General features: G+C 47.7%; 1 protein-coding gene across 3 annotated transcripts in view; it reads left to right on the top strand.

Annotated features, from left to right (window-relative positions):
- Positions 1–1,707, top strand: part of RGS6 (regulator of G protein signaling 6) — a 461,403-nt gene extending 459,696 nt beyond the window's left edge. For all 3 annotated transcript variants that reach the window (XM_058655286.1, XM_058655288.1, XM_058655287.1), the window contains exon 17: positions 1,520–1,707. In XM_058655286.1, the coding sequence (XP_058511269.1) occupies positions 1,520–1,648 (129 nt within the window). In that variant the 3' untranslated portion in view covers positions 1,649–1,707. The remainder of the gene's footprint in view (positions 1–1,519) is intronic.
- The last annotated feature ends 24,822 nt before the right edge of the window (positions 1,708–26,529 follow it).

Below are 26,529 nucleotides of genomic sequence, written 5' to 3'. Positions count from 1 at the left end.
TGGAAAGCAACAACAATGGAATGCCATCCCTCCCACTGGCTGTCCATTTGTCCATCGGGCTTGGGGGATGTTTCATTGTGATTTGGATTCTGAACTTTTTTTTAGAAATATTCCATTCTGGTGTGGGCCAATGACTCAGACCTAGCATGAGGGGCTTGGTAAGGCCTGTCATCTGAGATGGGCTGGCATCCTCATGGGCACATGGTGGGAATCCTCCACACAAGGAGCAGACTATCTACAACCACAAGCAAGTGCATGAGACTTATGTGGCCTCCTCCTCCCATAACCTCACACAAAAACTGTTACACTTTGGCCAGGGCTGCAAGGGACCAAGCAGGAAGTTCAAAAATAAAGACCAAGCCTTCCTGCTGCCCCTCCCAGGCCCATACCCTCATCTGAGAATCAGTGCATATGATCAATGAGAGGGACCTATAAGACCTTCTGGTCCAACTGTGAGAATTTAAGTGTGTGAGTCTGTGTGTGTGTTGGGGGTGGTATGTGATACATCCTTTGGTTTCTCTACTGAGCTGTGATTCACACACAGTAAAACTTATTCAAACTTAACACAAAGTCATCACCAGCACCACCAATCTAGAGAATAATTCCATAACCCCTCCTCCAACATCCCTACCGTGGTCCTTTTCATTAATCTCTTCCCTCCACCCCCGTTCCCCGCAGCTATTGATCTGTTCTGACCCTGTAGTTTGGCCTTTCATAAAAGCTGCAGAAGGGGAACCATGCAGTCTGTTACTTGGAAGTTGTCTCTGGTTACTCTTGCTTAGCTCAGGGCACATGGCTGCATGGTTAGGTAAGACATTCCTTCATTTTATTAAAAAAAAAAAAAAAAAAAAAAAGGCCTGTAGGGGGCAGGACAGAGAGGGATTGGCGAGCCAAGGCTGGGTCCTGCCTTCTGCCCATTGGTCACACTTCTTCAGCCCAAAGACCCTCCAGCCCTGAGAGAGGAAGTCCAGGACTGCATACCTTCCACATCACCCAGAATGCATGCTTTGGTCTTGCTTTGTTACCTACTTGGAAACAAGGGGAAGCAGTGTTAGAGCGAGGGTTGTGAGGAGGGCCTAGCTACAGAGGGACCAGAGAGAACACTGGGTGAGAGCAGCAAAGCTATCTTGATTTTTTTTTTGATGACAACATCACCGTATCAGCCAGAGTGCCTATCACAGACAAGCACTATTTAGTCCATTAGTTGCCAGGGCTTAGGGCAGCTCTGGGTGGGTAGAGCCCTACCCCTAAGTTGGGCGCTCCAAAGAGAGCTTGATGCAGAATAGCAAAGTGATGGAAGCAAGCAGGAAGCAAAGTGCTGAAACACGGACCTGAGAGACCAGGCCACTGAGGCAGAGCAGCGCAGTCATAGCAACCAGGCCAAGTGGAGATGAGGTTCTCCATGAACCATCTCAAAAATGCCAATGTTGGATCCTAGCAACTCAAGTTCTCACCTTGAACACACCTGAAACCCAAATGGGTGCTGGTTCTAATCCTGGCGACTCTGCTTCCCATTCAGCTGTCTGCTTGTGGCCTGGGAAAGCAGTCGAGGATAGCCCAAACCCTTGGGACCCTGCACCTGCGTAGGAGAACCGGAAGAAGCTCCAGATTGGCTCAGCTCCAGCTGTTGCAGCCGCTTGAGGAGTGAACCATCGGATGGAAGATCTCCCCCTCCTCTCTGTACATCTGCCTTTCCATTAAAAATAAATAAATCTAAAAAATAAATTCCGATGTCCCAACTAACTGGAGATTTTTAAAAGCAGTATTATGAACTCAGGAATTTAAACATGTGTCTGATATTTTCATCTGTGTCATGAATCATCATTATTGATGTCCAAAGATGCCCTTTCTTTAGCCATTTATCAAGGGCATGCGTCCTCCAGACATGACCGTGACAGTCTCTGGGAACTTGCTGAAAGGGAAGATAATCCAGGATTCATCCTGTTCTAGTTCCTGTCCCATCCCTAAGTCCCAAGTCAATCAGTCTACGCAGGTTTGCTGTGAGATCAAGGATCCTATGATGGACTTTGATGCTATTAACTGGGCTTCCTATGACTCAGAAGACTAAAGGTGAACATGGCTTTTGGCAAATTCTTCCAAGATTGGAAAATGTCATCCACAGTCATCTCTGCCTGCAGAGAGGTGAAGCTGAGGCCCAGAGACAACAAGTGGTTTGTGTAGCATCACGAGTCACAGAGGAGGCTCCCGCCTCCCGACTTCCTGTGGCTCCATGGTCCTTCCTCTCTGTACAGGTTCCAAGGCTACCTGCTCAGGCCACTGCCCACTGTTTGCTGTGTGCGGGGGAGGGACCATAAAAAGTAGGAATATCCTGATGACCAAGATTACCCAGTCATAAACAAAACATGTACGTAGTGCTGGTGTTCACAGATGGACAGAGCTTGATGTCACAGAATTAATAGTTCAGAAATAAACCTGTATTTTTTTTTTAGTCGGCTGATTTTAACAAGAGTGCGAAACAATTATGTGGGAAAAAGCAGACATCTCCCAACAAATCGTTCTGGGACAACTCAGGGAAACATAGGTTGAAGAAAGAAATTGGATTTCTGATCCATACCGCTTACAACAATGAACAATAGATTCAAGAGCTAATACTATAAAAAACCATAGAAGGAAAAACAAGAGTAAATCTTATTAATAATTTCATAGATAATGATTTCTCAGTATCTCCAAAATACAAGGGACTGAGGGAAAAGTAGCCAAGTTGAACTTCACAATCAGCATCCATCAAGTAAAAAGACACCCTTGGATTGGTAGAAAATGTAAAAACCGTATCAATGACATATGTAGACTTTATAGTAAACTCTTAAAATTCACTATCGAATATATATATAATTTAAAAATAAAAAATAAAAGTCACTTTTTAAAAAAGCAACTCAAAGATAGAGAAATAACCTACATCAGAATCTATATAGATATTTCTACAAAGAAGGAACACCAACAGCCAACAAATCCAGAAAGCAGTTCAACATCACCCAGGGAGACGCAGACGAAGCCACTTCCCACCAACCAGGGCGGCTGTGAGTAACAAGCGCTGGTGGGAGGCGGAGCAATGGAAATTCTTACACAACGTCAAGAATGCTAGGATATAAAATGGTGAAGATTCAAACCAGTCCAGCCAGTTAGGAAAACAGTCTAGCAACAATAGAGGTAATTATGAACTCAGCAACTTTTTTAAGATTTATTTTTATTGCAAAGGCAGATATATAAAGAGAAGGAGAGACAAAGAGGAAAATCTTCCATCTGATGATTCACTCCCCAAGTGGCCACAACAGCCAGTACTGAGCCAATCTAAAGCCAGGAGCCCAGAGACTCCTCTACGTCTCCCACGTGGGTGCAGGATCCCAAGGCTTTGGGCCGTCCTTGACTACTTTCCCAGGCCACAGGCAGGGAGTTGGATGGAAAGCAGGGCCACAAGGATTAGAACCAGCACCCAGGTGGGATCCTGGCGCATTCAAGATGAGCAATTTAGCTACTAGGCTACTGCACTGGGCTCAAACTCAGCAATTCTACTCCTAGGTAATTAGCCAGGAGGAATGAGAATAGATGGCTATGAAAATTTTGTTCATTATGGAATTATTTGCAATAACCAGAAAATGAGAACAATCTGCATATCTGTCAACTTACACATGGATACACAGAAGATGTAGATTCCTATGCTGGGATGCTATTTGGCAGTAAGAAACGTATAAAGCAGTGATCCATGCTACAAGAAGGATAAGCCTCAGACACATGCCAGTTACAAAAGATCGCATGGCGTGTGATTCCACTTACATATGCAGAATATCCAGGATGCCCGAATTCATAGAGATAGGAAGTAGACTCAGTGACCTGGGCTGGAGGAGGTGAGTAGAAATGAAAGCTCGCCGCTCCTGGGAAGGGAGCGCCTTTGGGCAGTGATGAAATGCCCTAAACCTGTGGTGCTGTTTATACAACTCTGGGGATGCACCCAAAACCACTGGCTTACATGCTTTCAGAGAGCGAGCTGTGTGGTGAGTGCATCCTATTTTAGTAAAGCTGTTTACGAGGGAAAAAGGAAAGAAACATGGGAGGGAGAGAGGATGGCTACAGAGCAGGAACAGGTCTGAGGCTTTCTGCCCGAGTCACTTGGAGAACTGTGCTGATCCCTAGAGAGAGTGGACCACCTCCGCCATCCCTGTCCACCCAGGGAATAGAAGTCTTTGAATCTTCTATAAAAAAAGCAAATCTAACTAGGCGTATTAGTGCTCTGCAGGACGCAAGAACCATTCCACATGCAGTCTCCTGCATCCGATAGGGACCTGGCTTCTCCGGCCTTAAAGCCCTAGAGGCACTTGGGCCGTAGGGAAGTGTGATGAGTGCCCTGGATGGACAATAGGAAGATTTGGTTCTGGTCCTGAAGCTGGCACTGTGAGCGTGGGAGTGGAGGCAGCTGGTAACCCAGCTCTCCTGGGGCAAACGATGAGAACAGAACGCTAGATTCTACCCGCAGAGGCTGCCAATCGGGAGGCTAGGGAAGGACCCCAGGATACACAGCATCACCCCCGTCTGAGGGAACCGCTGGCTTTAACGCTGCTAGCTCTTCTAGGAGCCAAGGAACTGTGTTCACGGGACTCTGGAAAGGGGAGCTGGAAGGGCAAAATAGACACCTGCATCCTATTAGCATTCCAGCCAGATGCCACGGCCAACCTCCCCCTAGAACGCAGGGCAGCAGGATCTGTGAGCCCAGGACTGGCAGCATCCAGGGTCTCCCTAAACCAATGCCAGCTCCCCCTACTGGCTCACAAAGCAACCAACCCCAAATCACTCTCCTGGGGAGGGTGGGGAGGAAGCTGCAAGGATGCCTGTGTGCCCCCCCCCCACACACACACACCATGAGCATTGAGTACACTGCTTCTATTCAAGTAAGACTTCACCAAGATGAACTCCCTGAGCCCTCAGATAAAAACATCAAGTCTGAAACAAAGGGGAAAACACTGGGATCAAACCAAGATACACATTACAAATCGGATTAGTGGATCTTGCTCTGGCTCTGCATAGAAGCAGGCTATTAGCTCTCTGGATATGCTTGGGAGCTTTGCAGCCACGTCCACTCCTCCCTGCTCAGGCCTCACGCAGAGGGGACTTTCACCTCATCACTCCCAAAGTCCTCAGGCTTGTGACTGCACCCAGAATCCTGAAACTTAGGCAGGAAAAATGAACTTTTCCCGTTTGGCTCTTCCCGATGGCACCAGCTGGCGAGCCCACAAAACTTCTGCCAGTTCACTCACACAGTGTTCCATGACATTCCTCAGTCCTGGCCACCTCCCACAGCCCAGGCTCCTGTGACGGTGGCAGAACAGGACCAACCAACAGCCGGCATGGCAAGGAGGAAGGACCAGTTGGCAGAAGACAGGAGGACATCCTTACCCTCACAGGAAAACATATGTGGGAATGAGGCAGGGCTCGGCCGCTGTCCCAGGAGGGACTCGGGGCCAGAGTGGAAGTCACACACTGAAGTCCATCAGTCTCTGCCAAGATGGACCCGATGGTGGGTGTGGTGCTGGGCATGGCGTTTACAGAGCTGAATAGAAACCGGTCTTGTTCTTAAAGACTACATCGCTAGAAGATACAGCTAGGCAAGTAACCCAGGTGACCCAAGTCAGGGGGTCCAAGGCACAAGGGAAATGCGCAAAAGCCAACAGGCAAACTGATGGGGAGCCCCCAAACTTCCTGCCCTGCCGTGGGTGGACCCCACGCTGGCAGTGGACCCCCATGATGGCAGTGCACAGATGCAAGTCAGCAGATGCAAGAAATGGTAACACACAAGGTGAAGGCCAAGCTGGGAACACGGCACCTAGGAACAAAGGGAGGGGGTGACAGGACACAGGGGTCCGGATAGGACACCTCAGTGCTTGTTCTTTCAGAGCCTGGTCATGGGGCATTGCCAGCCTAGAAAGGAACAGGGAAGGGAGAACAGTGGGAGAGAGAGAGGACCTGAGAGCCAGGCATTGTGTAGCACATGGGATGGATATTGGGGTTCCTGGGAACCATGGCAGGGAGTGGAGTAGAAGAGCCTGGGAGGTGGGGACTGGAATCCTTGTCCTGCAGGAAGACAGCCTCCGGGTCCATGCGGGAGAACATCGAGGGAGGCTGACGAATGGGGCGCTCCTGCAGAAGGGGCCAGGCTCCTGGGCAGGGCAGGCCGGGCTGATCGTGTCTGCCCCAGCTCATCCACATGGGCTCTCAGAGGGGCCCCTGCCACACCCCTCTCCTCCCTTGTGAAGATAAAGGCTCATTGCCCATGGAAGCCAGTGCTGCATGTGCTGCTCTTCGCAGACAGGACACCCACACTGGCTCGGCCGCCATCCTGGAGCTTTTCTCCAGCCACCATCGCCACTGACCCACGCCACATCCTGCTGTCCCCTCTGCCCCTCCTGACACAGCCAGAGGTGTGCATGCGCGCGCGCACACACACACACACACACTCCCAGTCTTCAGAGCCTGCTAGCAAACAGCACCATGTGATGAAGCAGCCAGTCTGTAGAGCATTCCGTAGAGCACAAACTGCCTACTCCATGCACACAGCCAAGGAAAGCCCTGCCACCATCCAGCACTTTCCCTTCATTGCCAGCAGCACATACATGGCACCGGCAATGTCTCCACGTGGGACGTTTCCTTCAGAGATCTATGTCGGTCTAGTCACAGCAGGGTGGGGGGCATCTCACATGAGAACCATGAAATGAAATAGGTCATTTCCTATCCCCCTGCCAAAAGGCACACACAGCTATTACTCATGGAATAACATCATCCTATAGTCTGTAATAAAAACAATGATCATCTGTTGCAAAGGGACCCGGTTCTCCATGGCAATAATATTATCCCTTTCACAGACATCAAGTTTCCTTATCTGCAGTGTTACTTTTCACAGTCCCAGTAACCCATGGCTATTCCATTTCTAGAATAGAAAATTTCCAAAAATAATTCAGTTGAAAGTTCAAAAATAACTTTGATTATCATATATTGTTATCATGATTCTATTTCAGTATGTTAACATTGTTAATATTTTTGGCACACCTAATTTATAAACACTCGCCTAGGCTGGTATACATAGGGAAAAATACAGTCTGACTACAGTTGGGTACTCCCTGTACTTCCCACATCCACATAACATCTGGTCATGGTTTAGAACATCTTCTCCCCTGTGGATAAGCAGGGCGGTGGCGGGGGCTGCTGGATCGTAAGCAGAAGACAGATTAGGCCACATCTGGAATCTCACAGAAGGCTTTCAGCACCTTGAAGCACGCACTTTTGTCTGTTGCTGTCATTTGGAAAAGAACTCTTGGCACACACGTCATCAAAATGACTATTGGTTAGGATACCTTATGATACAGACATGTGACATGTGTCCATCATGAGGGCTACACTGTGGTCCCTCGAGGCACAGAAAGTGGGGGAGCTATAAGCAGATCCCCTCTCCCCTCCCCACCTATCCCACCCAAGAGCTTCTTTCCACACCCTCAGACGGGGTTCTCAGTGGAAGGGAGCCAGCCGCTGTCTCGCTGTCTCAGCACTTCCAGCCTTGGGAATCTGACCTGTGATGTTGGGGTGGGGACTGGGATATTAGCAAAATGAATCTTAGTAGTTACACCTAAGTCACATTCATTTATGCCAGAGCAGCCTGCAGGGCGAGGGCTGCGAGAGGCCTCCTCAAGCCCTTCCTTCAGACGCAGAAGCACCTGGGGCTTCAGTGAAGGCATTTGCCTCTGATCTGAGAACACTTCCATGTCCAGGCACATTGATGTGATTTAAATGCTGAGGCTGCTGGAGGAGGGCCCCTCGGGCACCAGAGGCTGCTACCATCTTGTCTCCGGAAGTCATCTTCATGAGCATCTGCTCCGGCACTCCCCACATGGTGTTCCAGGAGGCAGGGACGGGATTTCACCACCAAAATGGAGCCTTGCCTCCTCTCATTACATCTACCACCTGGACAACACAAAGCTATCAATAAGTTCCTCTTCTCTGGAATTCTCTCTCCACAGCCACATGAAACATGTATCCAGGGACAATGTTCTGAGCAACAAAGTTGAAAATTTGGAATGTGACTAAGGGTAGTCCCCTGTGGCCAAATAGACACGGGAGCAAAAACCCTCAAAGAAACCCAGGGTTCGGTATGATGCAGCGTGCTCCATTCCTGCAGGATTCGTAAGCTCCGACAGTTGACCCCTGATCTCTCACTGGTACACCCTCTCCTGCCCCTTGGACCTCATCTCTGAAAGTCCCTGCATTTTGTGAGGCTCCAGATCTGACCACCCTGCCTGGGGCAACAAAGTCCCACTGGGAAACACGAAGCTGAGTGGGACTTGAGGATGGCTGGATGGGGCTGCCCATGACCAGAATAAGAGTATGCCCAGGGAGAAGGGGAAGTCACGCCACACAGTCACCTGCACCATGAACCTGCTGGTCCAGGCACACGTGTGTCAGAAGCACCACCCCCCGGCAGGGAACTCGGGGTTGAATGATGACGAAACATGTCCCAGTGTCCTTGGCAGGAGCCCGGAACAACCCCCACAAGAGAAAACCACTTCCTGCTGTCACCACATGGCTATTTCCAGATCTGAGGGGCACAGGAAAAGCCAGATTAGTGACCCTGGGCCCCAGTGACAGATGGGTCCTCTGCCTTCAAATCCTGGAATATATCATGCTTGACACAGAGGGGAAAGAAAGTGCTAAGACTCTCAAGCGTGAGTTACCTTCCGGCTGCTGTAGGACTTGGTTCAGAATCAAACCCGCCCCGCTGCCACCGCTCTGCCTCCGGCGGGGGCGGGGGGGGGGGGGCAGATCCTTGCCCTTGGAAGACTTGGAGGAGCTGACTAGCCCTTACAGACGGGGGCGGTCTGACTCAGGGGTTAGCTTCAATTCTCTCTATCTCACAGCACCCATATGTACACCTGCCTCACTACTATAGCTCAGTTTTCTTCCTTAGAACTTTCTATGAATGTGCAAGGTTTTCTGTCTTGAGAGACAGGACACAGCCACACCCTCCCCTCCCATGTCACCTGCCTCCCATGTTGGGGTGCTTATCCACTTCCTCCTCTACGCTCCCATACACACCTCAAATCCTGTCCATCTGCTCTCCCCCAACCCTCATCTTCTTTGCTGTAGCTGAGTCCAAAGTCCTCAGAAAAACGTAAGGACACGTCAAACCTGCTGTGGGAAAATGAGGCTAAACCGGCAGTTTAGGGAGCAGGTTCTTAGCCTGGCCGGTAGAAATGCCCGCATCCCACATCACACACGTTCAGTTTGAGTCCTAGCTCTCGTCTCCAACTTCCTGCTAAGGCAGACCTTGGGAGACAGCCTTGATGATCTGAGCAGCTACCACCCTGAGTTTTTGGGTCTAGCTCCAGCCTGGCCCCCAGCTGGAATGAACCAACAGATGAGAATATCTCTCTTTCTCTCTGCCTCTCAACAAATAATTTTGAAAATGTATTTTGGTATAAAATATTTAAATATATACATAGTTTTTCCATAATACACATTTCCACAAACTTTTTGAAGGCCCCTTGTATGCACAGATTTCAAAAATTTAACACCCAGATAAACTTATTGTTCAATTCTACTTTTCAGATTTATAAGGTTCAATCCATTTCCTCCTCCAGGCATCTCAATGGCTCGCTATTGCTGTAAGAATTCACTCAGCATGGGTCCACAAATGCAGGTTGAGCAGCCACAACAGGTCAGGCAATAGGCTAGATAGGGGCTTCAGCGTAAGTCCTGTCTGGCCTCTGGCTGCTCTTCCCATCCCTACTCAGAAACCAAAAAGGCAGGCAGGCAGAGTGAGTCAGAGTCAGAGTCAGAGTCAGTCTCAGTCTCTCTCTCTCTCTCTCTCTCTCTCTCTCTCTCTCTCTCTCTCACACACACACACACACACACACACACACACACACACACACACACACACTATCTTCCCATGTCTTGGATCTAACTGGCTGGGTTCTTCAACAGTGGCTGACCCCAGGGTGAAAGGATGGCCCCAGCACAGTCAACACGAGAATTCTGAGAACTGGAGGCTGAGGTCCTCCCTCCACGGCCACCATCTAAAAGTCCCTAACTAGTTTGGGGACTCTACATGGTTAATCACTGTCATGGACTATCCCTGTCATGTGTTGCATGGACCATCTTTAGTTAAAGAGGATCAAAATGAGGCCAGGCTATAGCACCAGACAGCTACTTGTGCAAATAAGTTCCACTCAGATTGTCTCCTTTTCTGCAGATCTCTCATGGGGCCAAGGAAGAGCAGAAAGAGGAGGAAATGCCCAGCTCTGTTGCCCATACATGCAACCTTGTCTCCAGGGGCATCTCCCCTGGGATGAGACACTCCCACCACCCTAGGATAATGAGGCTCAGCAATAATGCCCAGCCCCACTGGTGACTGACCCCTTGGAGTGGCAACTGCTTGGCACTAACCAAGAAGCACAAGGTACTAGAAACGCCCAGCAAAAGGCATGAACCCTGATCACAAGCTGCTCACATCTCTCTGGGTAGACGGATCCCTAGCAAAATGGCAAGTAAGCACGGTGGCATAGGAAGTGTCTTGCCACTGGAGGACGGGGTCATCAGCGATGGATTCAAGTAGCAGCAGATAGGGCACGTGAATTAAGCCAGGGCAATTAAGTGGGATTGGGGCAATAAGGAAAAGAGGCAAAGTACAGCTCAGGGAAGAGACCACCACCCATAGCAGAAACTAGGGTACCGAGCCCCTTAAAATTAGAAGAGACCTCAGTGGTTACCATCCGAGTCCTTAGCCACTAAAAAATCCTCCTGCAGACCCTGATAGCTAACCTTTTTTCTTAATTCTGTACCGGAAATGCAGATTTACTGAGAGGAGAGAGAGAAAGATATAGCCACTGGCTCACTTCCCAAATGACCACAATGTCCAGAGCAGAACTGACCCAAAGGCAGGAGCTTCTTCTGGGTCTCTCATGTGGATGCAGAGACCCAAGGACCTGGGCCATCCTCCACTACCTTCTCAGACCTTAAGTATTGAGCTGAATGGGAAGCAGGGCAGACAAGACAGGAACTGGCACCCATGTGAAATTCTGACATCACAAGATGGAGGATTACCCTACTGAGCCATGGCACCTGCCCTGGTATCTAACTTCTTAACTGAGCGCTGGCAGGGTGAAATGCCAGGGCTGACAGAGAGGCTGCAAATTCCTTTCTGTCCTTCTCCATCTAGGATCACTGTTCTCAGGGGGCCAGCATCCTTCTGGGACTCAGGAGACATCCCTTCCCTGCTCCTGTGTCTTAGCAAAAATGTCATCCCCACCTGGGAAGACAGCTTCACCCTGCGGGAGAGAAGCCATCGGTTTCCATCCTCGGCATCCGTATTCATGGGCAAACGTTGGCACTCTGACCTGGACCCTGGGCAGGATGGCAGCCTGGGAGCTGAGGGTGATAGCCCCCAGAAGTGTGCTTCAGGAATGAGCTCCTCCCTGCTATCCTGGCCATCTGGCATCTGCTCCAAGGAACATGGGTCCTGGGAGAAGCACGCAGCTGTTGTCACTGGAATCCTTGAGACACATGGAATAGGGCAGGGAGGAAGGGAGACAGGCCCTTTCAGAGCTAATGCCACTTCAGGGAGCGTTTGAAGGTTATTAGTGTGGCTGTAACCAGGATATTAGCCAAATGCAGGTGGAGAATGAAGTGGCTTTGAAATTGCTTTTCAGAGAAAACAGTTTCCCTGAGTGTAATCTATGCATGCAATCCCTTGGCAAGTGCCTCCGAGATAGGATCTGGATCTCTAACCACCAGCAGTGCCATCCACTTTCCCTGGTTCCCCAAAAGGGATGCTGACTTCCAAGCAATGCCCTGCCCTTGGCCCACTGCCTGCCTTGTGTGAGCAGGTGCCAGCCATGTTCAGATTCAAAAGTCAGGGTTGACTCAGAAACTCTGATTCACAGGCATGTGACCTCATCCCCCAGGGTGACAGTGTCCAACACCCAGTGTGGCCTCTGTGTCCCTTTCAGTTTTCCTAGGGATCTCAGGACCTAGCTGAGTTTTAAGGGGAGTTTTGAGAACCCCTTTGGGATACAAATAGAGGCTGCAGAAAGAGGAAGATGTGTTCCCACGGGCTTTTCCCTGAGATTCTAGTCTTAGCTCATGGTACTGTCATCCACCTGTTTCCTCAGAGCTATGGTTTGAGCCTCATGCAGCATGCAGAAACTACCCATGGTGCCCCAGCAATTGTCTCTCACTAGGTGCCCTTGCTGTGCCACCGTCTTTGCCCAGAACACTTTCCTTTCTCCGCTCCGCTCCATCAAATCTCATTCCTTCTCCAGAACTTGGCTCTAGTAGTCTTCTCCAGAAAATCTGTTCCTTCTTACTCCAGGTAAGTGTCCCTTTGTTCCTACTGCAGAGTGCTATCTTTACACACCTGTTTCCCCATGCTTACCCTTGGATTTCTTCAGTACAAGGATGCTGTTGCAGTCTACTTTCTAGAACTTGTGCCTAGGGGCTGCTGCTGGAGCATAGTGGGCTAGGCAGCCTATCTGGGAGTCCATTTGTATCCTGGCTGCTCGATTTCTCATCTCTGCTAATGGCCTGGGAAAGCAGTGGAGGACTGTCCAAGTTCTTGGGCCCCTGTACCTATAGGGGAGACCTACAAGAAACTCCAGGCTGGCCCAGCTCTGGCCATTGTGGCCATTTAGGGAGTGAACCAGCAGATGGAAGATATCCATTTCTCCTTCCCTCTAACTTTTGAATTAAAAATCAAATCGTCATTTAAAAAATGCTTATTATAAAGGCAGATTTACAGAGGAAGGATGACAGAAAGATCTTTCATCTGCTGGTACACTCCCCAAATGGCCTCAGTGGCCAGAACTGAACCAATTTGAAGCCAGGAGCTTCTTCTAGTCACCCCATGGGTTTGGGGTCCCAAGGACATGGACCATCCTGGCCTCCCCAGGCCACAAGCAGAAAGGTGGATGGGAAATGCTGCAGCCAGGACATGAACCAGCACCCATATGAAATGCTGTACTTGGAGGTGGAAAATTAGAGAATTGAACCATCGCATCAGCTTCTAAAAATAAATCTTTAGAAAAAACCGTATACTATAGTCCACCAAAATAGCCACTTAAAAGTATCACAGGGTTGAATTAATTCAAGAACAAATAAAATATTGAAAGAAGGCCAGATGGGAGCTTGGGGTGAGTAAAACCGGCGGGGGGGCGGGGCGGGGGGGGTGCGGTTATAATAGGAACATTTGCAAAACTAGGGAAGGTTTTAAATAAAGCACTTTTGGCTCAGATTTCCCCTACGCTTTTGGCTGCTGTGTCTTACCCAGGCATGTAGTCACATGTGTGAATGTGCTGACACTTCATTCCGTGAGACTTAGCACTGAGCTTAGAACACCATTCAGAAATTAGCATGTAGGTAACCTGACCAGGTATTGAATGAATGAACCTGGCTCTAATGCAACCAGCATGAACATAGGTAAGCTTCCATCCTGCATAGTTCTCCTACCATGGTGTAATAATGGTTAACCTAGGGGTCCACTGTACTGAATTAAAGGATGCCCAAATAGCTGGTAGTGCATCATTTCTGGCTGTGCCTTTGAAGGTGTCTCTGTAAATGGACATGTGAGTGAATTCAGTAGGAAACATTCTTTCTCTGCCTTACATGGGCAGGCTTCATACAATTGACCAAGGGCCAAGATAGAGCAAAAAGGCAGAGGGGAGACCAATGCATTCTCCTATCCAGAGCCGCAACACTTCTACCCACCTGCCCTTGGACATTAGAGCTCCAAGTTCCCTGGTCCTCAGACCACGCACTTGAAGCAGCGCTCCTGCTGTTCCTCAGGTCTTCAGCCTCAGAGGATTACGTCACTAGCGTCCCAGGCTCTCAGACATTTTGTTTTAGGCTGAGCCACTTATCTGCTTTTCTAATTTTCCAGATAGCATAACATGGAATGTCAAAGCCTCATTACACCATGAAACAATTGCCTTAACAACCCCTGTTCGTCTGGATAACGGATGGATGGATGGATGGATGGATGGATGGGAGGATAGAAAGATGAGTGAGGGGGATGGCTGGGAGGATGGAAGGACAGGTGAGAGGATGGCTGGGAGGATGGAAGGACAGGTGAGTGTGTATGAAGATGAACAGATGGGAGAATCAAGATGGCGGAATAGGGAAAGGACACGTTTAAACAGAAATATTTAATCAGGATGAAGCAGAGAGGACACATTCCAGGAAATAGGAGAGGACAGAACAACAGCAAAGGGACACCTGGAGACTGACAGACACAGGAGAGCAGCGGACACAACAGTGTGGTGTTGCAGTGACTAATACTCCAGCGGCACTCAGTCTAACAGAGATCTGAACTCCACCAGCAACCAAGTGGGAAGGGACTTTCACTGGGAGCTTGGGAGGTGAACCCAGACAAAGAACTGTCCATCCTGCTGGTCCATTTGATTTGACCAGGAGCAGAGACAGAGCAGCAGATCCCAGACAGACAGTGTGAGAACAGGGTGGATTTCACAGCCCAGTCAGCCCCCTAGAGCCAAATTGGGTGCCATTTTGCCTAAGGAGGGAAAAGACTGAGCATACGCTGAGCTGGGAGTGAACTCATTTCTGACTCATTAAACTGCATCAACATGGCATTCTATAGGTTCCACCCAGGGAGGTCTGGGTAGCCCTCAGACCTGATGGCTAGCAGATCAAGAACTGTAGTAGTGGTACGTCAGGTGCCATTTTGTACACTGTGGCAAAAGCTTTAGGACTACAGGGGACAATAGTGAACTGCACATGTGCTGAGCTTGCAAGAACTCACTGAGTTCCATGGACTGCACTGGTCCCGCAGGAAAATGATACCGACTGTGGCATCGTACGGGCACCCAGACCTAACATCCAACAGGTTTCGGCAAGATCAGCACTGCCAACAACCTAATTATATAGGACACCTGGTGTCTCCCTAACCCTGGTACCTGCTACAACCAGAAGTGGGAGAAAGGTTGTATAGACAATGGTGCAACCTCAGCATGGTATCACAGGAGGTGGAGACTGGTGAGCCAGGAGTCAGGGCTATGGAGTTCTTTGTGGAAATCTAAGAACCCAGACCTGAAACTCGCTGGAGGCAATGGCACAAGTGACTGCAAACAAAGAGCTATATACCAACCACAAGAAGTAAAGTCAAATTGTAGACCTATGGGTGATATAGATTATAAACCTGCCCTAAGGAGAAGAATCTGCTAACCAGAAGTACAATGACCAAGAGCAAAAGAAGAGAAAAAGGCACAATGAATATTACTGAAGACTCCCCTGCAAAGGATCAAAACCCTGAGTTAACTGAGGAAGACATCAAGAAAATGGGGGATACAGAATTCAGAAAAGTCATTTTAAAGCTCTTGATCAACAATGAGAAGCACATACAAGAGTTCAAAGAATTTCAGGAATATTTTACACAAGCAATAGCAGCAATAAAGCAAATCAAGGCTGATTTCAGAAATTAAGAACTCAGCAGAGCAAATTAAAAGTACAATGGAGAGTCTCCAAAATAGAATGAAGCAAGCAGAAGGAAGAATCTCAGAATTGGAAGATATTTCCTGTCACCAGGGGGAAGCAAACAAAAAGCTGGAAGCAGAGCTGATCAGGCCAAAAAAATTATTCAAGAATTGAAAGACACTATTAAGAGGCCTAACATAAGAGTTATGGGAGTCCCAGAAGGTGCAGAAAGAGAAACTGGTTTTACAAATATATCTAATGAAATAATAAAGGAAAATTTCCTTAATCTAGAGAAAGAATTGGAAAACAAGATCCAAGAGGGACACAGAACTCCCAATAGGCCTGATCAAACGCGATCTTCACCAAGACACATGATCACCAAGCTCTCTTCAATTGAACATAAAGATCCTTAAATGTGCACGTGAAAAAAATCAATTGACATATAAAGAAATGCCAATTAAACTCACAGGAGACCTCTCACAGGAAACTCTACAGGCAAGAAGAGAATGGAGTGACATATTCCAGATTCTAAAAGAAAAAAATTGTCAGCCCAAGATAACATACCCAGAAAAACTTTCCTTTGTCTTTGAAAATGAAATAAAATTCTTCCACAGTAAAGAAAAGTTAAAAGAATTCGCCTCTTCCAAGCCTGCCCTACAGATGATACTTCAAGATGTTCTCTTGACAGAGAAGAGGAACAGCACCCAATAAAACCAAAGGCAAATGTGGAAAACATCCCAGTAAAATCACAACAGTAGACTAAACCAATGAACAACCCTTTCCTAAAATGACAGGACCAAAGTACTACCCATACATATTAACCCTGAATGTAAATGGTTTAAGCTCAATCAAACGTCATATCATGATAGACTGGATTTAAAAACAAAACTCTTCTATTTGTTGTCTAGAAGAAACTTCAACAAAGATCAGCGGAAACTATATTGCATGGGTTTGATGTTTTCTGTTAGTTTCATCCCTTCAAACACTTTCTTGTGATTAAATTCTTCAATGACTCATAGATCATACAGTAGCATCATTTTCTGCAAGAAGGTTCTTGGTTTTCATTTTTTCAACTACATGTTAGTCATTTAGTAGCATGTTATTTAACTTCCTGGTGTTGTTAATTTCTTTCTTCCTGATGTTGATTTTGTTTTGTGGCTTTTCATTTAAGAGGATGTACAGTAGCTGTGTAATGGAGACTGTCATATCTAGTAACATGTTTAACTTCATGGCATTGTAAATTTCTAGTTTTCTTTCTATTGTTGATTTTGTATTATGACTTTTCATTTGAGGGGATGTACAGTAGCTGTGAAATGGAGACTAACATATCTAGATATGAGGATACAATATAATATGCATTCTACTTCCAAAGATGGATTTACAATGAAACTGTTTACTATATCTTGACAATAGGATGCTGGACTCTCTGCCATTGTCCATGCCCACAATGATGGACATATGACTGTGTATGAAGAACTATAATAATAATGTAGAGGAACTAGGTGGGGGGGATTGGAGCTGGGATAAGGGAAATACCAGGAGCCTATGGAACTGTATCATAATGATAGTAAATAATAAAAAAGATGAACAGATGAAGGATGATGGATGTGCAGATGGTTGGGTAAATGGATAGATAGATTAATCAATCCTAATAGTTCTGTTCCTCCAGAGAACTGCGACACATACAGGAAAACTGTTGTGTCAAGATGTACTTTTCCAACAGTGGTAAGTTGGGGTAAAATAACCTATGACAACTTTGTCCACTCCCTTTAGAGTGGGTCAGTGGGACTAATGCAAGCATCCAAGCCTCTGAGCTCATGTTTTCTGGTTTTTCATGCAGAAGTGAAGAAGGGAGGCCAATTAAATTACAAGCTGACTCACAAAGTGGAAACTGCTTCCCTCCAGCTCATCCTTCTTCCTGGGCCAGCATTTCTGCCAACTCTCCTTGGTGCCCCCCAGGCCACCCCAGTTCTCTTTCATTAGCTGGCAGATGTGTTCAAAAGCAATGCTGGCAAAATGTCACACAGGTGGCCACCTACATGGTGCCAGATTGGATCTGCCTCCTAGAGAAAATTCTGAGAGCCCATTCATCCATGAAGGACACCTGCCAGCTTCCTGCACTGGGTCCAGAGATGACTGTCGTGGGGACGCAGGTGGGAGGCAGGTGTTTCAGATAAATGCACTACCCTCTGCTAATTATCACCGATCAAGCCAGTGGTGCAGGAGCAAACAAAATGAGAAAGAATCATCATCCAAGAGGTGAAATGAACTGATGGCCAAGGAGGCAGGGGATGCGTCTGAATTCCCATAACAAATCATCGTATTTCAGCAGACTTTGCTTCAATGCATGCTGGAAACTCAGAGAATGTGTGTGGACTTCAAATTTAATTCTGCTTGATGCAGTATCTGGAGATGTTCAATCTAATAAGGTCTATGGCAGCCAAAGAACAGATTCATCAGGCCAGTCACTTGATGTTTATGCAACAGATACCAAGTGCCAGACACCATTCTGGGTGCTGGAGACAGCTGTGAACAATTTTCACAGGACCCTCTGACGTAGAGACTTATATTCCAGGCAGAGGAAGACAGAGAAACGAGCAAAGATATTGGATAGTTCCATGCAATGCATAAAAGGGTAAAACTGAGTGAGGTGCTAGAATCAGTGGTCCAGAGGTTCCTCTCTGGAAAACTGACATTTGAAGCTGCGTGACAATCTGGACTGCAAGGAGGGACCAGACAGCCACAGAGGCATTCGGAGGACAGTTAGTGTAAAAGTCCAAGGCAAGATAGGTTGAGGCACAAAGGCACCTGGAAGAGCAGCATTCTGACAGCAAGGAATCCTATAGTAAGCAAAACTCTAGCCAACAGTAGAAGGATCCAGAAACTGACAGAGCCATGAGCCGAAGGTATCACTTCCTACAGCTGAGTCTGGAAAGGCAAGGATTGGCAGGAACCAACCCAACAATATTTAACACCAAGATGCTCAGAATTTTAAGGGTGCATCATGCCAGGACTAGGCTTGGCACCGGATCCTGGAGACAAGAAAGAAAAGTTTCCCCAATCCCCGCAAATCCAGTTAACAATGACGCAAATAAAGGCAAGGCTGGATCTGAGGTCAGCGTGGATGGTAGAGTTGAACCATGTACAAGGTCAGAGCCTAGGTGAACCGGGCTGGAGGCCAGGATGGCCCAATGGGTCAGGAGCCCAGAATACAGTCAGGAATTAAACGTGAAAGCAAAGATAAGGCCTGGAAAAGCATACACTTACTATTGGAAGAGGGTCCAATCCTTGAACCCCAAGGACCTCTAGAGCTATCTCTCAGTCCACCTATTTCTCCTGAATTTTGGTCTAAAAAAATCTCAGGATGTTTAAACTCAATTTTCTCAAAGCTGAACTCATGATCTAACTTTAGATCACCTGTTTTTGTATGTATATATTCCGACTCAGTGAATGATGTTACCACCTCCACTCTTCACCAGCCAAGATGGACACTGCCAGTGTGCATGTCTCAAGAAGCAGGCATGTGCATCAGGAGACGAACTGGAAGGTGCCCTCGAGGGCCCCACATGTGAGAGGGAAGGGAAGAAGCTGAACTGCAAATGTCTCAGTCCAGGCTGCAGCCTGCCCCTCAGAGCGCTGAAGCTCGGGTGGCACTGCCACATTGTCTTAAGTTGTGGAGAGGGATCGGGGATGTAGTTTTCACACCTATACCTTGGCCGGTCATTGGTTGCTGGCTTTCCAGGAAGGTGGCGTGACATGGGAGACGGCTGTATGCAGCCTAGTGCAGTTTCTCAGGAGGTGGAGGGTAAGTCCTTTGATCTTTGGTGACTCTGGGTGGCGAGTCAGAGCCTCTCTGTCTCCTCCCCACTCCGGCTGCGGGGGAGAGGAAGGGAGTCCTGAGGCCCCACCTTCTCTGCATCTCTCCCAGCCATCCTATGCTGGCCATCCTCCTGGCCATTAGTTCAGGTCTCAAAATCTCTTATGTGAGGGCCTGGTATAGTACCCTAGCAACTTAAGTCCTCACCTTGAACACACCAGGATCCCATATGGGCACTGGTTCTAATCCCAGCAGCCCTGCTTCCCATCCAGCTCCCTGCTTGTAGCCTGGGAGAGCAGTCAAGAATGACCCAGAGCCTTGAGACCCTGCACCAACATGGGAGACCCGCAAGAGGCTCCAGGCTTCTGGCTTCAGATCGGCTCAGCTCTGGCCATTGCGGCCACTTGGGGAGTGAATCAACAGATCTTCCTCTCTGTCTCTCCTCCTCTCTGTATATCTGACTTTGCAATAAAAAATCTTTTTTAAACAAATCTCTCACGTGGACAAAGTCTTCCACCTCCCTCCCTGGATCTATCCAATCTATCTCAACTCTGACTTCCAGAACCATTTTTCCAAGACAGTCAGAACCCATTTCCCTTTTTATTTCAAGCTCCATTGGCTATCTTCAGAATGAAGTCTGAGGATTGTATCCCAGCAATGCAGACCCTCAGTGAGCTGACCCCTGATAACTCGTGTGTTCTGAATATGTTCCCCCAGCGCCACCCTAGATTCTGCTGAATGTTCCCTGCCCCTTTGGCCATGGGACTCTGATGAGAAAGATCCGGTCGCTCTCTGCCCTCTGGCTTTTAGGATTCCAATCAAAACACCCTCTCCCTTGCAACAACACACCCAACACCATCCAGCCCTCCTTTGCACCACGCCAGCTCTGCGTGAACAACTTGTCTACCTTCCCCATAACACAGTAAGATGCTTGAGAACAGAGGCTTGGTCTTATTCTTTTTAGTATCCCAAATGCTAACTTTTGCAGTGAACGGTTTATAATAGGTGCACATTAAATTCTTAACAAATGAATCATTCAATAAATAAGAATAAATAATATTGTCTGAATACCAAATACCACAGCTCTAAAACCAGCAGGAAAACAGGAGGGTAATTCAAAACACCCATAAAAAATGCACCTGAAAGTTTGATTTTGACATGAAAAAAAATTGTGAAATTCATGCAAATGGTCTTCAATTCGTCAAAGTGTGTATTATGAAATTATTATGCATGAACTCCCAATCTTTTTTAGCATCAAAGATAATCTTTTAATGACATTTTCCATTAACTTTTGAATACCCTCAACTACTTTAAGGAACAGGTATGCTTAGTCTCCAACCCCAGAGAATCTTCGACCTCTATCCAGCCATAATGTCCCAATGTCCCTAATATGGTTTTAACATAAGCTGAGGGCCAACTGTGTCCATGTGTCCCCATGAGACCTACTGAGGTTCACCTAACCCATGACAACTGTGCTCAGCATGCCTTGTTACACTTTAAGACTGAGAACTGAACATCACACAGCGCCAGCCTCCGTGTGACCTATTTCCACCCACCAGACACACACCCAAAGAGCTGGAAATTGGAGGTAATGTGAGGTGGCAGCTATGCACCAGGAGACACGTGGTGCTTGGGGCAGTTGTGGTGGGGGTCACACTGCCTGGCCCAGGGCTCAGAGATAACGAGGTGCTCTGACGTTGGTTTCTGCTCCATCAGCCACTGGACATTTCTCCCAGCTCATTTCTCGACTCTTCAATAAAAGGTACCCCGTACCTGGTAATGAATCCCTTTGTGTTTAAACAAGAGGCGAAATGAGATGTCACTTTACAAGGAGGCCCGAGGAATCCCCTTGCAAAGAGACGTCATTGCAGGAGAGATGAACTCAGCCAAGCAACAGAAACTTGAGGCATCAGATGTATTGTTCTGTCCCTCAAAAGCAGCCTTGGCCCTGCTCACCAGCACTCCTGTTCAAACCCCCTTTAGAGGAGGAGGCATGTGGGTGGGACCAAGACTTCCTGCTGACACAGTAGAAAACACAGGCTCTGAAGCAGAAACCTCACAGTATCTTGCAGCTGTGGCTTGCCCCGGGTTTCTAGCTAACAGCCAATGAGAAATGGCAGGTCCTAGAACCTGGGCGAGCCACTGGTTGGAGTAGCAGATCCCCTGAGACAAGAGGTCAAGTTTTTGAATCCTGGTGCAACTCTCCCTGGGGTGGGGGTGCAGCGTCCAGGAGTATTCGGTTCTAGAAATACGCTGGGGTCCAGATCTAAGACACCTCCTGGGAACCGTCATCGCCCTGGGAGAACGCCCATCTGGGCAAGAGCCCTGGTAAGATGCCACTTCCTTGAGAGTTTCCAGGAACACCTGCAGAGGACTCGGCTTTGAACCCATGGGTGACACTCTTGTTAAGGACTGTCCTAGGTACTGCAAAGTGATCTCTTATCTATGAGCCCATGTGGCTCGTGCCCTGCAGGCGCCAGGGAAAACCTGGCAGGGACTCTGGGCCCTCCCACCTCCTGCATGAGCAGCACCCCTGGACTCACAACAGGGGCAGGGGATGAGGGCAGGGGATGGGGGACGAGGAAGGGGGATGGGGCGGGGGATGGGGCCGGCATAACTTTCCCAGGAGTTAGAGGTTCTGCATGTTCAGTCTGAGGAAAGACGCAATGGAATCTGAGGATACAATGCCCGAGACCTTCCGGGACCTGCCAGCTTGGGACATTTCTGCGCCCTCTTTCCTAGCAAAGTCCCAGCTCTTCTCATCTTCCAAACGACTGATGCTTGAGGTAGGTCTGGTTAGTCTTTGATTGAGGTCACAAGCAAAACTGGCCAGCCTGGAAGCCAAGCTGACCTTACCTGGTGACCTTGCCTATTCCTTCTGTACTTCATTTTTTTTAAAGATATTTTTAAATTGGAAAGTCAGATATATAGAGGAGGAGAGACAGATCTTCTGTTCATTGGTTCACTCCCCAAGTGGCTGCAACAGCCAGAGCTCAATTATCCAAGGCCAGGAGCTTCTTTTGGGTCTCCCACGTGGGCACAGGGTCCCTAGGCCTCGGGTCATTCTGCATGGCTTTCCAAGGCCACAGGCAGGGAGCTGGATGGGAAGCTGGGTGGCAGGGACATGAACCAGCACCCATATGGGACCCCACCCCCACTGCCTGCAAGGTGAGGACCTTAGCTGCTAGGCTACCGTGCTGGGCCCTCTATGCTTCATTTGCAAAAAAGTTACAGATGGAGGCTCAGCCAGGGAGGGGGCTAAGCCTTGCCTGCATGGTACCCAGTCAGAGGGCTTTGGTTTGACTTGACCCCACTCCTGATTCCAGCTTTCTGCTAACAGATACTGACACCCAGCCAGAATGCTTCAGACAGCCTGCCATGCCACATGCAAGACCCGAATTGAGTTTGTGATTCCTACGCATGTGGGGAGTGTACTTGTAGATTCATCTCTCTCCCCCTCCCTCTTTCCCTCTCCTCCCTTTCAAGTAAATAAAAATTTTACAGTGTTTAACCCCGAGAAAGCAAGTGTATACCCTTTCTTTTTGAGGATCCCCTTCCACTTAATAAGAAATGGTGCCAGCATCATGGTGGAGCAAACTAAGCCTCCACCTGCAGTGCTAGCATGGGCACTGGTTCAAATCCTACCCACTCCACTTCCGATCCAACTCTCTAACGTGCCTGAGAAAGCAGTGAAAGATGGCCCATGTGTTTGGGCTCCTGCACTCACGTGGGAGGCCAGTAGGACTCCCCTGGCTTCTGGCTCTAAAGCAGCCCAGCTCCTCCCATTGCAGCCATTTGGGGAGTGAACCAGCGAGTGGAAGGTCTCTCTGCTTCTTTTGCTCTATTTCTCTTTCTCTTTTCCTACCTCTGCTTTTCAAATAAAAATAAATACAACTTACAAAGGAACTTAGAGAAACTGGTTGCATTAGTGACAAAGAACGTGCAATGGCAGATGGTCACGTGCAGGGACGTCAAGCGGCTCAGGTCCCACTGAGTCAGCACACCCTCTCGCCCTCTGGTCAGCAGTCAATGCATTCCTCTCCCCTGATTCCAAAGCTCTACCCTCCCACCTGCCGCTGAAGGCTTTGCTGAGTCGGGAAACGTGCCCCAGAAACTCATTTAAGAACAAAAGACATGGGGACATGATTCAGAGAGGAGAAAAATGACAGCACATGAGTTGGAAGGCTGTCCAACTGCACTAATAATGTCAGAAACACAGCGTAAGCCGTGGCCATTTCCATGCATTGAATCAGCAGTTGAGACAGAAACAATGAAGACATCCTGAGCTGGAAATAGCAATAGAAAAATGAGTTTCACCTGCTGCTACTCACGCCTTAGAATGTTTTTAATATTCTTTGAAACACACACACACACACACGCGCGCGCGCGCACGCACCATTTACCGGTTCACTCCCTCAAATCCTGGAAAAGCCAGGGCTGGGCTGGGGCCTAAGCCAGAAACAAAACTCAATCCAGGTCTCCCTCCTGGATTGCAGGGACCCAGGCGGCTGGAGTTGGCCCCAGGCTGGGCCTCCAACCCAGGCACTCTGATGAGGGATGCAGGCATCCCGCAGGTGTTTTTTTTCACAACTATACATAAAGTTTAATGTCAATAAAATCCCATTAGTTAACTAATGTAAGTTTTAGGGTACACATTTCATTAAACATTATTTCATGTGTTCATTATAATTTAGTACGGTTTTAAAGTTTATTTCCTTCCTGGTACTTTATTTTCATTTCTTTTAAAGATTTGTTTTTCTTGGAAAGTCATATTTACAGAGAGAAGGACAGACAAAGATCTTCCATCCACTCGATTACTCCCCAAGCGGTCACTATGACTGGGGCTGAGCCAATTCAAAGTCAGGAGCCAGTAACTTCCTCGAGGTCTCCCGTAAGGGTACAGGGTCCCAAGGCTTTGGGTCATCTTCCACTGCTTTCCCAGGCCACAAGCAGGGAGCTGGATGGGAAGTGGAGCTGCCGGGATTAGAACCGGCACCCATATGGGATGCTGGCACGTGCAGGGCAAGGACTTTAGCCACTAGGCTACTGCGCAGGACCCTCATTTTCTAATTTATTTTTAATCCGAGCTATCCACCCATGGCACTTTAAGTTGATGCAAACCTAGTGAGAAGTGATTTGACAATGCATCAACAGCCCTATTGATCTTGTTTCTGGTTTTAGGAATTTATTCTAAGTGGCAAACCAGATTTCTGAGGGAAGATGCACATCGCATGACACTTTTAAATCACAAACCAAAGTGAAACTAGAGGAGAGCACCATGAAATAACAGCAAAAGCTCTGTCCAGGGCAGCATCCCACATGGGCACCATTTCAAGTTCCAGCTGCTCCACTTCCAATCCAGCTCCTTGCTAAAGGCCTGGGAAAAGCAGCAGAAGATGGCCCAAGTCCTTGAACCCCAGCCATCTACATAGGAGACCCAGATAAAGTGTTGGCCATGGCAGCCACCTAAGAGAATCAGTGAACGGAAACTCATTTGCACTCTGTTTCTCTCTCTTCCCAAGCGGAAACATAAAGGTCCAGTCCCTTACAATCATGATACTTCTACATGACAGAAATGAACAAATACTAAAAACCAAATTTTCAAACAGTGTAGTTACGTAAAAATGCTTACAATGCAATAAATGGGGTAAACATTGGGCTTAGAAAAAACTACAAAGTATAAAGCAACCTTACAAATAATTTGGAAAGTAATCCAATTTTTAAATGGGCAAAAGAGCTGAACAGACACTTCGTCACAAATACATGCAAATGCCTAATGAGTTCCTGAAAAGATGTTCAACCGTGACCATCAGAGAAACACAACTAAAACCAAGGAGCCAGCACTGCACATCCCCTAGAATGTCCCAGATTTAAAAGATAGTAACCAATTACTGCAGAGATGTTGAGCAACTGGAATGCTCATTCATGTGGTGGGAGTTTAAAATAATCCCCTAACTTTAGTAAGCTCTCACGGAGTTAAACATACCCTTACCAGACAACCCATTCCTAGGTATTTAACTAAGATTCAAATGTGAATGGTCACAACAGCTTTAATCATAACCACCTCAAACTTATCACAACCCAAATATTCACCAATGGGTGAATGACTAAACAAATTATGAAAACTAAATTCAATGAACTATTACTCAGCAACTAAAAGGAATCCAACCACAACCTATAAGAATCTCAGAAAACTCAGACTCAAGAATGTACAAATTATTGAGAAACAAGATGGCTAAATAGGGTGAGGACACGTTTAAACAGGAGAAACACTAGCCAGGGTGAAGCAGAGAGGGCATATTCCAGAAAAAAAGGAGAAGACAGACCAACAGCAGAGGGACACCTGGAGACTGATGGACACACAAAAGCACTGGAAACTGGGGGTTGCTGCAGTGACCAGACATCCCAGCAGCATTCAGCCAGCAGTGATCCCAAACAGGCGGTGTAGGAACAGGGTGGATTTCACAGCCCAAATCCCCAAAAGAACTTACTTGCGTAGGGAGGCAAAGGTTATAAGACAGGACTACGCATACACTAAACTGGAAGCGAACTAATTTCAGGCTCAGTGAATTGCAATGATGTGGCACCCTACAGGTTCCACCCAAAACAGGTCTGGGTAGCCCCCAGATCTAACAGCTGGCAGATCAAGAACTCGACAAGTGGCACATCAGGTGCCATTTTGTACAGTGTGGCAAAGGCATCGAGACTACAGGGACAACAGTGAGCTGTGTATGCACTGAGCTGGGAGCAAACTCACTGAGTTCAGTGCATTGCAGTGGTCCCACATCGAAAATACTGACTTTGGCATCTTACAACTGAAAATTGGACCATGTAGCCCTCAGACCTAATGGCCAGCAGGTTCCAGGAAGATCAACACTTCCAACAGCCTAACTATTTAGGACTCCTAGTGTTTCTTTAATCCTGAGAACTGTGCAAACTGGAAGCAGGAGAAACATACAGACAACGGTGCAACCTCAGCATGGTATCACAGGAGGTGGAGATTGGTGAGCCAGGAGTCGGAGCTATGGAGTTCCTTGTGGAAATCTAAGAACCCAGACCTGAAGCTCGCTGGAGGCAGTGGCACAAGTGACTGCAAACAAAGAGCCATATACCATCCACAAGAAGTAAAATCAAATTGTAGACCTATGGGTGGTATATATTAGAAACCTGCCCAAAGGAGAAGAATCTGCTAACCAGAAGTACAATGACCAAGAGCAAAAGAAGAGAAAAAG

The sequence above is a fragment of the Ochotona princeps genome, chromosome 26 (assembly GCF_030435755.1).
Source record: "Ochotona princeps isolate mOchPri1 chromosome 26, mOchPri1.hap1, whole genome shotgun sequence".
NCBI classification, from domain to species: domain Eukaryota; kingdom Metazoa; phylum Chordata; class Mammalia; order Lagomorpha; family Ochotonidae; genus Ochotona; species Ochotona princeps.
The sequence above is the reverse complement of the archived record's forward strand: the minus strand, read 5'-3'. Positions and strand labels throughout refer to the sequence as shown.